At 57.6% G+C, this 13593-nt stretch overlaps 2 protein-coding genes across 12 annotated transcripts in view; one reads left to right on the forward strand and one right to left on the reverse strand.

Moving 5' to 3' along the window:
• The first annotated feature begins 178 nt into the window (after positions 1–178).
• LOC123856175 (tigger transposable element-derived protein 1-like) overlaps positions 179–13593 on the forward strand; it is a 35773-nt gene continuing 22358 nt past the window's right edge. For 5 of the 8 annotated variants that reach the window (XR_010408093.1, XR_010408090.1, XR_010408092.1 and 2 more), the window contains exon 1: positions 13090–13563. Coding sequence is in view for 1 of the 8 variants with exons in the window: in XM_064580809.1 (XP_064436879.1) it covers positions 13512–13563 (52 nt within the window). In the remaining 7 variants the exon portion in view is untranslated. Of the gene's footprint in view, positions 325–13086; positions 13564–13593 lie in introns of those variants that run through there. The other 3 variants (XR_010408096.1, XR_010408097.1, XM_064580809.1) reach the window with 3 other exon arrangements.
• Positions 4026–13059, reverse strand: MZF1 (myeloid zinc finger 1). 4 transcript variants are annotated; one of them, XM_054511676.2, is made up of 6 exons: positions 12927–13059; positions 11176–12565; positions 10550–10733; positions 9791–9861; positions 9555–9675; positions 4026–5676 (listed from the first exon to the last, which is right to left on the reverse strand). In XM_054511676.2, the coding sequence occupies exons 2-6, from the start codon at positions 11569–11571 to the stop codon at positions 4229–4231; spliced, it is 2220 nt and encodes a 739-aa protein (XP_054367651.1). In that variant the 5' UTR covers positions 11572–12565; positions 12927–13059; the 3' UTR covers positions 4026–4228. The 4 variants fall into 4 exon arrangements, with proteins under 4 accessions (XP_054367651.1, XP_045748323.1, XP_054367652.1 ...); XM_045892367.3 differs by having other exon boundaries at positions 11176–11611; positions 12927–13056; XM_054511677.2 differs by lacking the exon at positions 12927–13059 and having other exon boundaries at positions 10550–10652; positions 11176–11988.

The following is a 13593-nucleotide window of genomic DNA, read 5'->3' on the forward strand; positions in this document are numbered from 1 at the left end:
GACTTTTTCGGCTGCGCTCGGGTATTTCCGTTCGTGCAGGCCGTCCCGCGGTCATTTCCGGGGACGCTCGCGGGTCCAGGCGTGGGCGGTGCCGCCGCCATCTTTAAGTAGGGCAGACGCAGGTCACTTCGCTCGCGGTTCACTTGTGCGGACCGCGGCGGGGGTGGGTCTCACGAGGTCCTTGCCCCTGGAGGTCACAGAGGCAGGGTGACCACGGCGGGCCAGAGTCCGGGCGAGGCCATAGGCTTTGCCCAAAGAGTGCGGGGTCGAGCGCCCTTGGTGTCCCATCGCAAAGGCAACCCGCTCGCGGAGATTCTGGCTGAGGTAAACTAGCAAATAAAAGGTGTACTGTGCTAGAGAGTGGTAAGCACTTTGGGAGTTTACATGGGTGGACCCTGGATGATAGGACGTGGGGCGGGGGCCCTCTCGGAGCGGGTCCTGAGTCCCGGCGGAGACGCTCTGCGGTCTTCCGCCGTCTGTGCGGCCAGCCTGCACTCCAGTCACACACAGCTCAGCGGGCCTCGGAGGGCGGGAGGAAGCGGCGCGGGGCGGTTCGGGGACTTCCGGCTGTCGCCACGGAAACCGTCAGGCGGGTGAGCGCGCGGCCCGGGGCCGGGTGGGAGGGTGCGGCTGGCGCTTTGCCGCTCGGCCCTTCTGCGCCCGAGAGCGGCTCCCGCTGCACGTCGCCTTCCGTGTCCGAGGCGACCTGCCGCCATCGCCTGGAGCACTGTGGAAGGAGTAGTTTGGCGGTCCGGTTGGGCAGGGATGCTCACGGGCTCCTCTCGGCCGTCGACCCCGACCCAGGCTCGCAGTCCTCGCAGTCCTCGCCTCGGGGGAGTCGCCCTGACGCCCTCCCAGACCCGACCTGGGGTCCGTCTCGGCCCCTCTCGTCGCCTCCAGCTTTTCGGATCTTGGCCCCAGCCTCCTCAGAGCCCCTGCGCTCTGGGTTTTCGGGTACCATTGACGTCCCTGGGCTCCACGGACTGATCCCAGCTGTGTCTGTCCAACTGCTCCCGCTTTAGGCCCTGCCGTTCTCAATACCACCGTCCCAGGCACCCCTTTCGTGCCTCTGGTTGTGCCGTCATCCCAGCATCCTTTCTCGATTCGAGAGCTGAGTGCTGGAGAGGTGCCAGGATGAGGATGAGGACTCAGAAACCTCAAACAGCTCACGTTTGGGGCTGACGCTGCAACCGTCCCCGCGTTCTTAGGCTTCAGACGTGGCTGGTCACGGGACTCAGATGGCCCCTCCAGACTCAGCCTTCCTCTATCCCTTCCTCTCTGTTCTTCTCAGCCACTCTGCTCTTCCTGTCTATTGTTGTACACGCCATCGCCAGGTGAGGGGGGATGGCCATTCTGTTTCCAGCCAGAGTCTCAGGGGTGTTGCCTTATTGGTCAGCCTAAACCATGTGTCCGTCCTCAGGCCAGTTTCTGAGGCTCATCAGTTGAAGGTCCATCTGAGGATAGGGTATTGGTTCCCTGGACAAGTGATGCTACACTAGTCAAAGCTAGATTCTTGTGGTCTCTGATCTCATGGCTTTCCCACAGTCAGTGGGGAAGACTTAACCATGTAACAAAATGCTGGGAAAAGGGGTCACGGGGCCTGGACCAGGGAGGAGGGGATGGCTGAGCTGAGGCAGGGTTTTGGATTAGAAGTGGTGCACCTGCGTTTTCTTTGTTACTCTCATGGCAGAGGGGCACAGGTGGTTGAGTGGTGAGGGTGCTTGTACCCTTTGGGCCTGCATCCTCTTGGCAGGCAGCATAGGGCTCAGCATATCAAAGGTCCTGAGGGAAGCTGGGGCTGGCACCTGGATGGATCGGGCAGCATATGACAGGTGAAGAGTGAGGGTGGAAGTGCACCTGGGGTATTAGCATAGCCTCTGGGACCTGTCACTGAGAAGCTAGGGTCTGTTTTGGAAAGGAGTGGCAAAAGCAGGCAGGGAAGGGAGGCGGAGTGCTGTGGGCCTCCAGGCTATAGAGATTTGTGGCTGGGATCAGAGCAGTGCTGGGGGATGGAGAAAATTGGACAGACTTGGGTAGCTTGGGGTTGGGGGTAAGAATAACTGGATGGATGTGGCATGGGGAGGCCGTGCTTGGGAGCAAACAGTATGGGCTCAGGTACAGATGATCCAGGGACAGGCTGGTTGGACACCGTTGTAGCTTCCCCAGATGACCAGTGCCTTAGGGGTTCCTCTCCTGGCTTCCTCCAGTGGTTCTGGCTGAGTGAGGCTGAGTGGTCATTCTCTGCAAGTCCTCAGCCCTGCTGATAGTATGGTAGCATTTGGGTTCACGAACCCCAGCCTGGCTTGCAGGGGTGTCCCCGCCAACTGCAGAAATGGCCCTTCGTGGGGGGCTCTCACATCACTTCAAGTTTTTTTCTTAGAGGACTGATTCAGCAGGTGGGTCCGTGGACTTACGACTTTGGGCATGGGGCCCTGGCCTGATGGCTCACGCCTTTCATGTGTGTTATAATTTTTCCTGTGTGTAATTTCAAATTCTTTAGTCATATGTGTGCAGATTTCTCTTCCTGTTCCTCAGACACCAAGATGATCAAAACATGAGTGAGCTTTCTTGTTCTCTTTGTTTCTGATTGTAAAATTCACACAGGATTTGAAAAAAATCCGTTACAGGATTTATGAAGTTCTGGCAGTACTTAACCTCACAGCACTAGCTACCTCAGTGTTTGTGTGCCTTCCTTAATCGGACTCCTTGCCTCCACCTAGGGACCCAGTGACTGCCTTCCTCCCCTCTGATTAGTATATCCCAGGTCAGGGTCCTCAGAGTTCCGTTTGTGGTTGGAGAGGACAGTAAGTGTTGGCATAGGGCCCAGGGGACCTCTCCCCTCCTCCTGACTGTGCCACATGGCAGTGCCTCTACACATGGGGAGCTGTTGACCAGAGTGGCCCTGGTTCTGGCTAGGGGTAGGCCAGGGGGGAGGTGGAGAGAGGGGTGGAGTAGCGGAGGGAAAGAGGCAGGGAACACACCTTCTCTGGGGTGACCATTGGAAGCTTCTGGCCGAGGCTGGCTTACCTTCTTTCCCTGATTTCAGGACCCCAGTCTTGTAGCAAAGTCCAGCTGTATCCCTGGAAAAAGCTTGGACACATTAGCCTCAAAAGATTGTGTTTAGAACCCCTCAGGCCAAGGGCAGGCTGACCCCTGCCCAGAGTGGGGTTTAGGTCCCAAGCCAGATCCTGATGCATGAAGATCTTTTCTTTGGCACTGCTTTTCATCCTGCTTTTGGCACCCCCAAGGTACCCACCGGTTGGAGGTGGGGGGAGGTGCTAGGTCAAGGGCCTGGACAACGGGATGGAAGGGTAAGGTAACTAGACCAAGAGGCAGTGGCATGGGAAAAGTCTAGAGGGTTCCAGAGATGCCAGCCCAGTGTGTAAGACGCCGAACCTGCACTGGCAGCATGTGTACTTTCCTGGAAGCTGCTAACAGCTGTGTTTCCTGTGACTTGCCACTGAACACATTCCTCGTAGAGACCACCACCCAGTGTGGGGGAGCCCTTGGGGGTCGCACACCTGGCCAGGGTTGGCGGCAGCTGCAGCCCTCGGAATGGGAGTGATCACTAGAGGGCTAGGGAACTGGCCTGGGGCCTCTAGTGGACTTTGATTCCTGGACTGGTTGGGGTACTATCCTAAGGGGAACCTAACCTCAGCGTCCACTGGTAGTTAACATGCGTGAAAGAATCTAGATTTCCAGATAAAACCTAGCTTTTATGCCTAAGAAATGGCTTCCTAGGTTTAAAGTTTTACAAACATCCCCAGCTCTGGCCTGCTGGGCACCAGTCTGCTACTTCTACTGCACTTGATGATCTTGGCTGGCAGGGGAAAACCGGGCCAGTTCTCACCTGGCAGTTGGCTTGGCCCATGGCTGTGAGGGTGGAAGGCACCATGGGCAAACAGGCAGCACCCACAGACCTCGGGGGGCTGCTAGGAGTCCTTGGCTCTCACAGAGACTGCACGGTTGCCGAAGTGGGGGAAGGCGGGGGTGGGCAGAGGGACCCGCGCAGGTGGGGAGGCGCTGAGTGGGCACATTTCCAGACCCGTGTTCTGCCTACTGTTTATTGAGCACCTACTGGGAGCCACGTCCTGGGGGGGGGGGGGGGGGCCCGCCTGTACCCAAACTTGATGAGAGGCCTCACAACCACCCTGTGAGGTAAGTGTTCTGAGCGAACACGCTCCCCTCCCCCGACAAAAGGCCCAAAGCCGAGGCGCAGTGAAGGGGGTTACTCCGCGCTGTGGATGCGCTGGTGCTGGATGAGCTTAGTGCTCTGGTGGAAGCGGCGGCCACAATCCTGACAGGCGAAGGGCTTCTCGCGCCGGTGGGTGCGCAGGTGCTGCGTGAGCGTGGGCCTCTGGCGGAAGGCCTTGCCGCACTCCGGGCACGCGTAGGGCCGCTCGCCTGTGTGGATGCGCCGGTGCTGTGTGAGGTTGGCGTGCTGCCGGAAGCTCTGGCCGCAGTCAGGGCAGGCAAAGGGCCGCTCACCCGTGTGGATACGCTGGTGCTCGGTGAGCCGCGAGACTTGGGTGAAGCCCAGGCCACACTCGCTGCAGTGGTAGGGTTTCTCCCCGGTGTGCGTCCGCTGGTGGCGCGTGAGCTTCAGACGCTGGCTGAAGCGCTGGCCACACTCCGGGCAGGCGAAGGGCTTCTCGCCTGTGTGCACGCGCAGGTGCTGCGTGAGCGTGGGCCTCTGGCGGAAGGCCTTGCCGCACTCGGCGCAGGCGAAGGGCCGCTCGCCTGTGTGGATGCGCCGGTGCTGTGTGAGGTTGGAGCGCTGCCGGAAGCTCTGGCCGCACTCGGCGCAGGCGAAGGGCCGCTCGCCACTGTGCACTCGCCGGTGCTGCAGCAGCACGGAGCGGCGGCCGAAACGCTCGCCACACTCCACGCAGCCAAAGGACTTGTCACCCGTGTGCACTGCCTGGTGTTCCAGGAGCACGGCTCGCCGCGGGAAGCTCGCGCGGCACTCGCTGCAGGGGAAGGGGCCGGGGGGCTCCGGTGCGCCGGGAGGCGTGGGGGGCGCGCTGGGCGCGGTGCCGGGGCCCGGGCGGTCGCCGTGGATGCGCTGGTGCTGCAGCAGATTGGAGCGCTGCCGGAAGCTCTGGCCGCACTCAGCGCAGTGGAAGGGCTGCTCGCCTGTGTGCACTCGCCGGTGCTCCTCCAGGCGCGCGCTGCGCACGAAGCCCTGGCCACAGTCGCCGCACACAAACGGCCGCTCCTCGGTGTGCGTGAGTTGATGGCGCAGAAGGTGCGAGCTTCGGCTGAAGCTTCGGCCACACTCGCCGCACACGAATGGCCGCTCTCCCGTGTGTATTTTCTGGTGCCTCAGTAGGTTGCTGCGTTGGCTGAACACCTTCCCACACACGTCGCAGCGGCCGCCCCGCCCCACCGCGGGGCCTGTGCTGGGGCGGCCCCGGCCCCGGCCTTGGGTCCTGGGCGCGCGCCAGCGGGCAGTGGGCAGTATGGGGCCCAGGAGCTGGCGGGGACCCTCGTTCGTGGGGTTCTGCTCACCTCCAGGGCCACTGGGGAGCACGAGTGCATGTGAGAAGCCACTTTCACGGGAGGGTGATTGGAGTCGGCCGGTGAGGCCGGCCATGCCGAGGTCCCAGGGGATGTGGAGGTGGGGGCTCACAGTGCCTGGGCCAGCAGAGATGCTGTCCATGTGGAGCGCAAACCCTGCATTGCACAAGGGGATCCCTCATTCATACCAAGAGAACTGCGCCTGGCCCCACTCCAGCCCATGGTAAACAGGGTGAACTAGAAGGACCTGAAACTAGCCAGTGAGGCTGACAGAGGTGGCAGGGATTCTTTCTGTGCAGGCCTCCCTACAGAGGCATCAGTGGGACAGAACCTAGCATGAGGAAGATTCAGAAGATGGCGACAAGCTTTCCAGGCCTGGCTTCAGTTTGCAAGCATTGCCTTTCTGGAAGGGCTGTAGGGCAGATATGGGGCAGGTGGCCCTGCACTAGTGATGATGGTTTCTACAAATACACAGAAGTGCGTGGGTCTGAGGGGGGTTGGAAGTGGACCCAACAGGAAAGAAAGGGGGATGGGAGGGGGGTAGGCGGCAGGACTTTGGTCTGATGTGCCTTGCTTGGGATGTCCATGGGGCATCTGAGGGAGAGAGACTGCATGCAGGCTGTGGGGTGCAGGAGTTGGGGCTCGGGCTTCAGGGAAATGTGAACGTGGGTGCTGTGGCATATGCATGGCACACAGAGCCCTGGCCCGTGTGTGATCAAATAAGAGTGGGTCTCTATGGAAAGAAGGAGCAGGTCCTAGCCACGCTGTGGCACTCCAGCATTAGATGCTGTGTGAGAAGGGAGGTGTGAGCAAATGCAGCTGAGAAGCAGGGGCTAGAGAAAGAGAAAAGCTGAAGGAAGTTAAATCAGGGAGACTAAGAGACTAGCAAGGGCTTCAGTGGGTGACAGAAAATCCGTAAGTTGCCACAGTAAAGTAATAAATTATACTGTATCAAAGGAGATCATTTGTGCACAGCAAAGACAACCTTGGATCCAAAAAAGGAATGACAAACACATTTTCCAGAAGCAAAGGGCTAATTAAGCTTCTAAGTAAAGAGCTCCAATTAATCAACAAGACCGATGACCTGACAAACACAGGCAAAGGATGTAACTAATGCTGTATCCCATAAAATATGCTGAGTTCACACCTAATAAGAAACTGCAAATTAGAGCTGTACTCGACTACCATTTTCATACTCTCCCCAGAGGGACTCAGGTGTTTGCATGCCTTGCTGGTGAGCATTTAATGGGAAGTCAGTGGGGCAAAATACATTAAAATGAAAGTTTCACTTTCATGCACTTCAACAGTTGTGTTCCCCACTGTCCAAAATGACCTATATATACGAGATTTCTCAGTCCGTCACTGAAACTCCACCCAAAGGAATGTCAGCAGGAGCCTGCCTGGATGGATAAGTGTCTCCACAGTGAGCCACAGTGGGGCTCCATGCAGCTGTCCAGAGACAAGAGTATTTGTTGCTGTGTGAAGTGGGAAGATGCACAAAAAATGTCAGGTGTGAAACATGGTGATTAGACTTTCACGTGTGTTTTAAAGGGGGAAAAAGGTATGTATTTGAATGTGTGTTTGCTCTTTTATGCACAAAATCTTTTTGGAAGGATGCACAAGAAGATGGTAATGTTGGCTGTTGGGGAACAAGACTGCGTAACACAGGCAAGAGAAGGGCATTATACTGTATACTTACTTGTGCCTTTTGAATTTTCTAACATGTGAATGCATTAGCCTTTCACAATATTATGATGAAGACAGTGGCTGCAGAGATGGTTGGTTGAGGGGTGAGGAGAGCAGCCAGGCATCCTTAATGGAGAGACCAAGGTAACTGAAGGGAATGAGTGTTTGAAGCTGGGAGCCGCGGTTGTCAACGGAGAGAACAGGGCTGCAAAGAAGGAACCCGCCAAGGAGTCTGAGGTGGTGCCACCAGTGTGGATGGAGAAAGCTGAAAGACTGTGGGGTTGTGAACTGAGAGAGAAGCAGGTCCAAACTGGAGGCAGTGGTCGGCCACAAAGCCGACAAGGCCGAGCCTGGCCAGCCAGCTGAAGACTAAAATAGCAGATGGGGGATGTGCCAGATCCTACTCCCTCAACTCCAACATGCAGAAACGACAACAGAACCTGAGAAAAAATTTAAAAATATTTTGGGCAACTCCAAAGGAAGAAAGGACAGTTGGTGAGGTTCAGGAATCCAGAGCCTGTGCAGTGAGCTCTAAAGCCCCTGGGGCTTTAGACCTGGGGATTAAAGCCAGGCTCTGTCATGAAGCTCGGGGTTGAGGACATGGGCTAGGTTAGTGCAGTCCTCCCACAGACCTGGCCAGGAATAAGCTGCTTGCTTTTGGCTGGGTTCCAGAAGTACCTTCACTGAACATCCTGGGGCCCAGATGATCCTTCCACTTCAGGGTTATGATGGATCCTGTGGCAGCCTCTCACCCACCAGGATGCTTGTCTCATGTGGGGACAAACAGGAAGGTCCTACAGCTATGAAGGGCAGACTGTCAACAGTGCAAGCAGTTGGGAGAATTCACACCTGAAGAAACCAAACTAGCTAACCAGTTTGCAAAGGACACTAAAGTATGTCCAAATCCTCAAAGGACGGATCGGCATCCATGAAACAAGGACATTATGAAAAAAGAAAGACTTAGAATCCTTACTGACAAAAAACATAGCGAATAGGGACTTCTGGCTAATAATGGTATCTATTTAAGTTAGTCCCATCCTGAAACAACAGTAAAAACAACAACAAAGTTTTTGTTTCTTGGGGCATAAAATCCACAAAGGTTAAAGAAGAGGAAAGGAAACAAACAAACCTCTGACATTTTCTATTCTGGAAAGCTGAGGGGCAAAGAGTAACTGTGTAGCAGATTGTAGAAAGTGAATACTAAGCCAGCAGTGAGGAAAATGGAAGAAAAAAAAAAATCACTCTGTTTGACCCCAAAGAAGACTCGAAGAAAAGTTTGGGAGTTAGAGGTACCAGGTAGCTCTGGCCATGGAGGTGAAGGGGCAGGGCCACGAAGCACGCTGGGGAGGCTGTTCAGAACTACTGCATGGACTAGCCCTGGGCTCTGTCTGCACAGAATTCTGAGCAAATAGTGGGCACTGCTGTAGCTCTGATTCCTGGATCTCTTCTCCCCATCCTGGCAAAAGGCTGGGTTGAGGTTAAGAGACCATACTGAGGAAGCAATATAGCCAACAGCCAAGTAATACGCATTCCAGAAAGAAGGGAACAAAACAATGGAGGGAAAGGAAATCAGAGAAACAATTCAAGCCAGTTTCCCAAAAATGAGAGGTATGAATTTCAAACTGAAAAGGCTTACCGACGATGATGAAAAAGCTTTGAAACTGAATTAGTAACAAGAATTCTTCATGCAGCCCAAGTAGCCTAATACAGAATGTTAGGTAAGTGTATTTTAGAGATGTAGCACCTCAGAACTTTTTATCTCCCATACCAGAGTTCCCAGGAAGGTCCACTAGAGCAAGGGAGTAAACCAAGAAAGAGGAGGGGTCCAGGGAACAAGGAAGAAGAGGCAGAGACACTGGATGATGGCAGACTGAGAGCAGTATAGCTGAGGTGGACAGCAGGGGGCCATTGGCTTCCTCTTCTGTCCTGCTTGATCCAGGTCCCTCCTGCCCACCCACTGTCTGCTAACTGGAGGTCCTTGCCAGATCCAGACCCTCCCTCCCCTGCTACCCAATCAGTAGGGCAAACCCAGAATCTATGGACCTTCCAGGAATGCTAGGGCTGGGAGAGAATGGGGGTCTGGGGAATACAGGCCCTGTTCTCAGGTTTTACTGTGGTGGGGAGCAGCACCTGGAGGGAGCCTGAAGTCAGCAGAGGGCTTGAGGAAAACCCCAACAGCCTACTCCATGCCAGGGGAGAGCACAGAAGGTTATATGTTGCAAGAAACAGTCCACAGAATGGAGGAGCTTGGAGATGCTGGAGTGAGAGGGCAGGGCCAGGAGTGGGTTAGGTGAATGTGGTGCTGCCCATGCAGAGGGCCCAGCCCCACCATGCCCGGTCTCACTCACCTGGAGGGAAGATGCCCCCAGCTTCCTCCTGCCACAGGGCCCCAGGATGCTCCCTCCATGAAGGCCCCTCAAGCCCAGTCTCGCTGTGGGGAGAGGCCTGGTCCAGCACTATCTCACAGCCCTGAAACCACAGTGGTCGCTGCTCGTCTATGCCCAGCTAGGCTCAGAGAGGGACCTACCCGACCCCCACCCACTGAGGCTCCCCACACAGGGAGGATGGCTTGTACGGGGCTCACCTGGGCCTCTTCAGGCAGGAGAGTGGAAGTGGCTTCTTGGGGGTTGGCTGCAGGCCCAGAATCCAGAAGCTCTGTAGAGGAAGGTTGGGGTCAGGTGGCCCAAGGGTGTCCCCACCCCACTGCCCTCCTCAGTGATATGCCAGATGCTGGAATCCACGCTTGGGGCTGGAGTAAGGCAGAACCCCCTGGAACGCCATAGGAGGAGCTGTAGCAGGATGAGACAGACTCAGGTCTGTGCCCTGCACCCCTGCATGAGCCCTGGGCAGGAAGGCCAGTGAGGGTGGAGAGGAGCACTGCACCAGGGTCCACACAGGAATGATGCAGAGTGTGGGTGGCCAGCGCTGGCATCTGCCTGGAAGGAGTAAAATAGGGAGGGGCATGCCTCCCAGCACCCTGGGGTCCTCCCTCAGCCACACCTACCCATATTCAAGCCTGCTGCCTGCTCCCCAGAGACCAGCTATCGTCTCTCAATGGATCTCCTTGGGGAGCGAACCCCACATGCCTCCCCACCTCGAAACCCCAACAGCCTGCGCCATGCCGGGGGAGAGCACAGAAACACAGCTGTGACAGACTTGGCATGTGAGGAACAGTGATGGCCACTGGCTAGGCAGGATGGAGTGCCGGGAGGGGGGGGGGGAGGGGGGCACACCAGTGCACATGAATAGTTCCATCCAGCAGGTGACCTTCCGGCTGTTGAGGCCAGACTCCTCTGGTCTACCCAATCAGGCTTTGGGCCATGCATGCCTTGGCCGCCCTCACCTGGGTCCTCTGTAACCGTGGGCTCCTCTTTCACCCGAAGGCCCAGTGGTGACTCTTGTGTGGCTTCAGATGGTGTCCTAGGCCCACATTCTGGAGTCTGAGGCTTGGTTTGAAGGAGGGGCTGGAAGTTGGAGGGCTCCATCTTCTCTGATAGCACCTCCTGACCCTGCACTTGGACTGTGACCTGGGGAGGCGCCCCCCCTCCATCAGGGACCCATGCAGAGAGTTCGGCTGGGCACAAGCAGGGGGTTCATGGGCATCTTCCCCATCACAGGACCCCAGGTCCTGACCCATGAGGTTCTCCATGGACCCACATCCCCCCAGCACTGAGTCAGGAGTGAAGGGACCACCTGCATTTGCTCTCCTGCTGCTTACACCCACGAATGCCCAGTGGTCTCCCTCTCTCTCCACCCTGCATCCCCTCCCGCGTCCATGACTCCACGTGATGCAGGGATGGGCCAGTGAAGCTGGCCCTGGAAGCTTGGCTACTCTCACACAAGGTCTGCTGCAAGTGACCACTTCCAAACCACAAGGAACAGGTGTCTGGTCAAGCATGGCACTCTCCAGGGTGAGGCAGAGCTGGATACTGTTCCAGCCTGGACCCTGGCTCAGGGCCACTGACTCACCCATCTGCGAGGGCCTCCTGGCTCCTGGCGCAGCCCCTCGACCAGGGCAGCGGCCTCCTCAGGGCTGCCTGGCCGCTGTCCCTCCACACGGGCCTGGATCTCAGGGGGCAGTGCGCACAGGAACTGCTCCAGCACCAGGAGCTCCAGCATCTGCTCCTTGGAGTGCGCCTCGGGCCGCAGCCACTGGCGGCACAGCTCCCGGAGCCGGGCCAGGGCCTCACGGGGACCCTCTTCCTCCTCATAGTGGAAGTGTCGAAAACGCTGGCGTGCAGTCTCTGGGCCGGGATCCCACGGGGCGGCCTCACCCTCCTCCTCAGAGTCCTCCAGCTTCACCATGACAGGTCCCTCATCTTCCAGGGACATGTGACCTGGGGAGCCTAGTGCTGCAGGCCTCATTGGAAAGACTGGGCGGGGGCTCCGAGGATAATGTCTTCCCCTAGGAGAGGAATAGGATGAGGCTACTGCGAGGACAAACAGTGGCAGCAAATGCTTATTTGAGCGTCTACTGTATGCTTCGTTGTTCCATCTTCAGACCTCCACTGAGTAGAAGGCAGATAAGAAAACTGAGGCACAGAGTGGTGGTCACATGCCAGGCACCTGTGTCTCTGGTCTCTAGCTGGGACCTACACACAGTCTCTGACATTCCCCTGTTCCAAACACAGGGTGCTTCTTAGGCATAGAAGGCACTCCTCCCTTAAATCCTGCTCTTCTACATGCACCACCCCATCCCTGCCCTGCGGCTCTCCCACTGCCAGGTAAATGACATTTGCAATATTTACCACGTAGGCATAAGCACCACTACAGGCCCCCCTCCCCCCTCGGAACACCAGCCCATCATTGCACCACCCACTCTCCCATCGAGTCTCTCAGCTTCGTTCCACCGGGCAGCCTCCCTCCACCTGCTCCCCACCCCCACAGATGGGCAAGGTCAACTCTGTGGCCACGCCTCCAGGCAGCATCCCCCTCTCCCCCCCCATTCAGCCCCATCCTCTGAATAGGCCCAACTTATCACACCATGTAAGGCCCCACCATCTCTTCAGCTTCCTGATTTAGGCAGGGTTAGGAGGTGATGGGAGCTTCCAGGGGGCCCACAAAGGCACCAAGACAACTGGACCAGGCGCCTGCAAGCAAGGTCGAAGATTCTGATCTTGCCTATTTGCTACGTAACCCTGGCGAGTTTCTGTGAACCTCAGTTTCCCCATCTTTACCGTCCCCCGTAAGAGGGGATGCCCCCCTTCCCCCGCCATTGCTGCTCCCTTTGCAGCTGGGAATAATGTGCGGGCTTTGTGAAGAAATCTGAGTTTATTAAGTGAGTAGATTCGATTTCCAGGGCCGCCGGATCCCGTGGGTCAAATTTCCGTTCCTCAAGGTTCCAGGCCAACCTGCAACCCTGGGAGAAAGTTGGACCATTTTTAAGCCAGCCAGCCACTGCGAAGCTTCCTGAACTACATTTACCAGAAATCTTGAAGAGCAACTTCCACTTTCGAGAGACGCCCCCCCCCCCCCGCCCCCGCTTCCCCCGGCGGGTTTAGTGCCGCCATGGCAACCGGGGGGCGGGGCTCCTAGACCTTGTCGCTGTGGCAATGCACAGTGATTGAAGAGCATCGTGCGACAGCGCCCGGCTCGCCGAGAAGGAGTGCTAGGTCCCTGCTCTGCGCTCCGGGTCCCGCCGGGTAGCGGGAATCCAAGAGTTCGCGGCCGCCGCCCCGGTCCCCCCCAAGCCTTCCTCGTTGAGAGGTCCCCGCCCTCACCTCCACGCTCAGCCGGCCGCTCCGCGCTCCTAAGCATGCGCACTCGCCGACTTCCCCCTCCCCGGCCGGACTATGTCTCCCAGAATGCTCATCAGCCCGAGTGCCTCCTTGCCCTTCCCCCACCCTCGCCTCCTTTTCCCCCCTCCTCCCGTTCCCCGGGGTAGCGTTGTTCGCAACGATCAGATCACACGCCCGGCCGCCTCTTCCCGCGCTCCCCGCCTCGGATCCAGGCGTCCGTGCCCCGTCGACGTGCGCAAGCTTCTCAGGGGGCCACAGACAGCAGCACCGCCTTCCCAACCGCGCATGCCCCCCACCACGTTTGCCTCAATTTTTGACGGGCCTTCCAGGGATTAGCAGGGTTCTGCACCAATCACCGCTCTCGCTAGGACGCCGTCAGCCCATGTCTCCATGGCAACCTTTTGCAGAAAAAAGGGGCACTCCTCCACTGCCCGCCCGGACTGCAAATTGCAAAGAGGCCCGGCCCAGTGCTTTCTGGGAAATGTAGTCGGCTGGGCCCTCCGTGTGCGCTAGCGCCGCGCGACGTTCCTTTGTGTTCGTGAGCGGTAGGCGGGCCTGGGAGTCTCCATGGTAACCGTGGGGCCGACCCGACGGTCTCCAGCGCAACCCCGGGGACCTGGTGGGCATCTGAGAGGCGATGGGGAAGGTG

The sequence above is a fragment of the Mirounga angustirostris genome, unplaced genomic scaffold, assembly GCF_029215605.1.
Source record: "Mirounga angustirostris isolate CCGP_5_RB_7025 unplaced genomic scaffold, mMirAng1.0.hap1 SCAF_16, whole genome shotgun sequence".
NCBI classification, from domain to species: Eukaryota; Metazoa; Chordata; class Mammalia; order Carnivora; family Phocidae; genus Mirounga; species Mirounga angustirostris.

Coding starts and splice junctions, on each gene's coding strand:
- MZF1 (XM_054511676.2), bottom strand. CDS start 11,571: ATGAGGCCTGCAGCACTAGGCTCCCCAGGTCACATGTCCCTGGAAGAT. Junction 10,734..11,175: donor CAGGAGGCCCTCGCAGATGG/GTGAGTCAGTGG, acceptor GCGCCTCCCCAG/GTCACAGTCCAAGTGCAGGG. Junction 5,677..9,554: donor TGGGGGCATCTTCCCTCCAG/GTGAGTGAGACC, acceptor TGTGCAATGCAG/GGTTTGCGCTCCACATGGAC.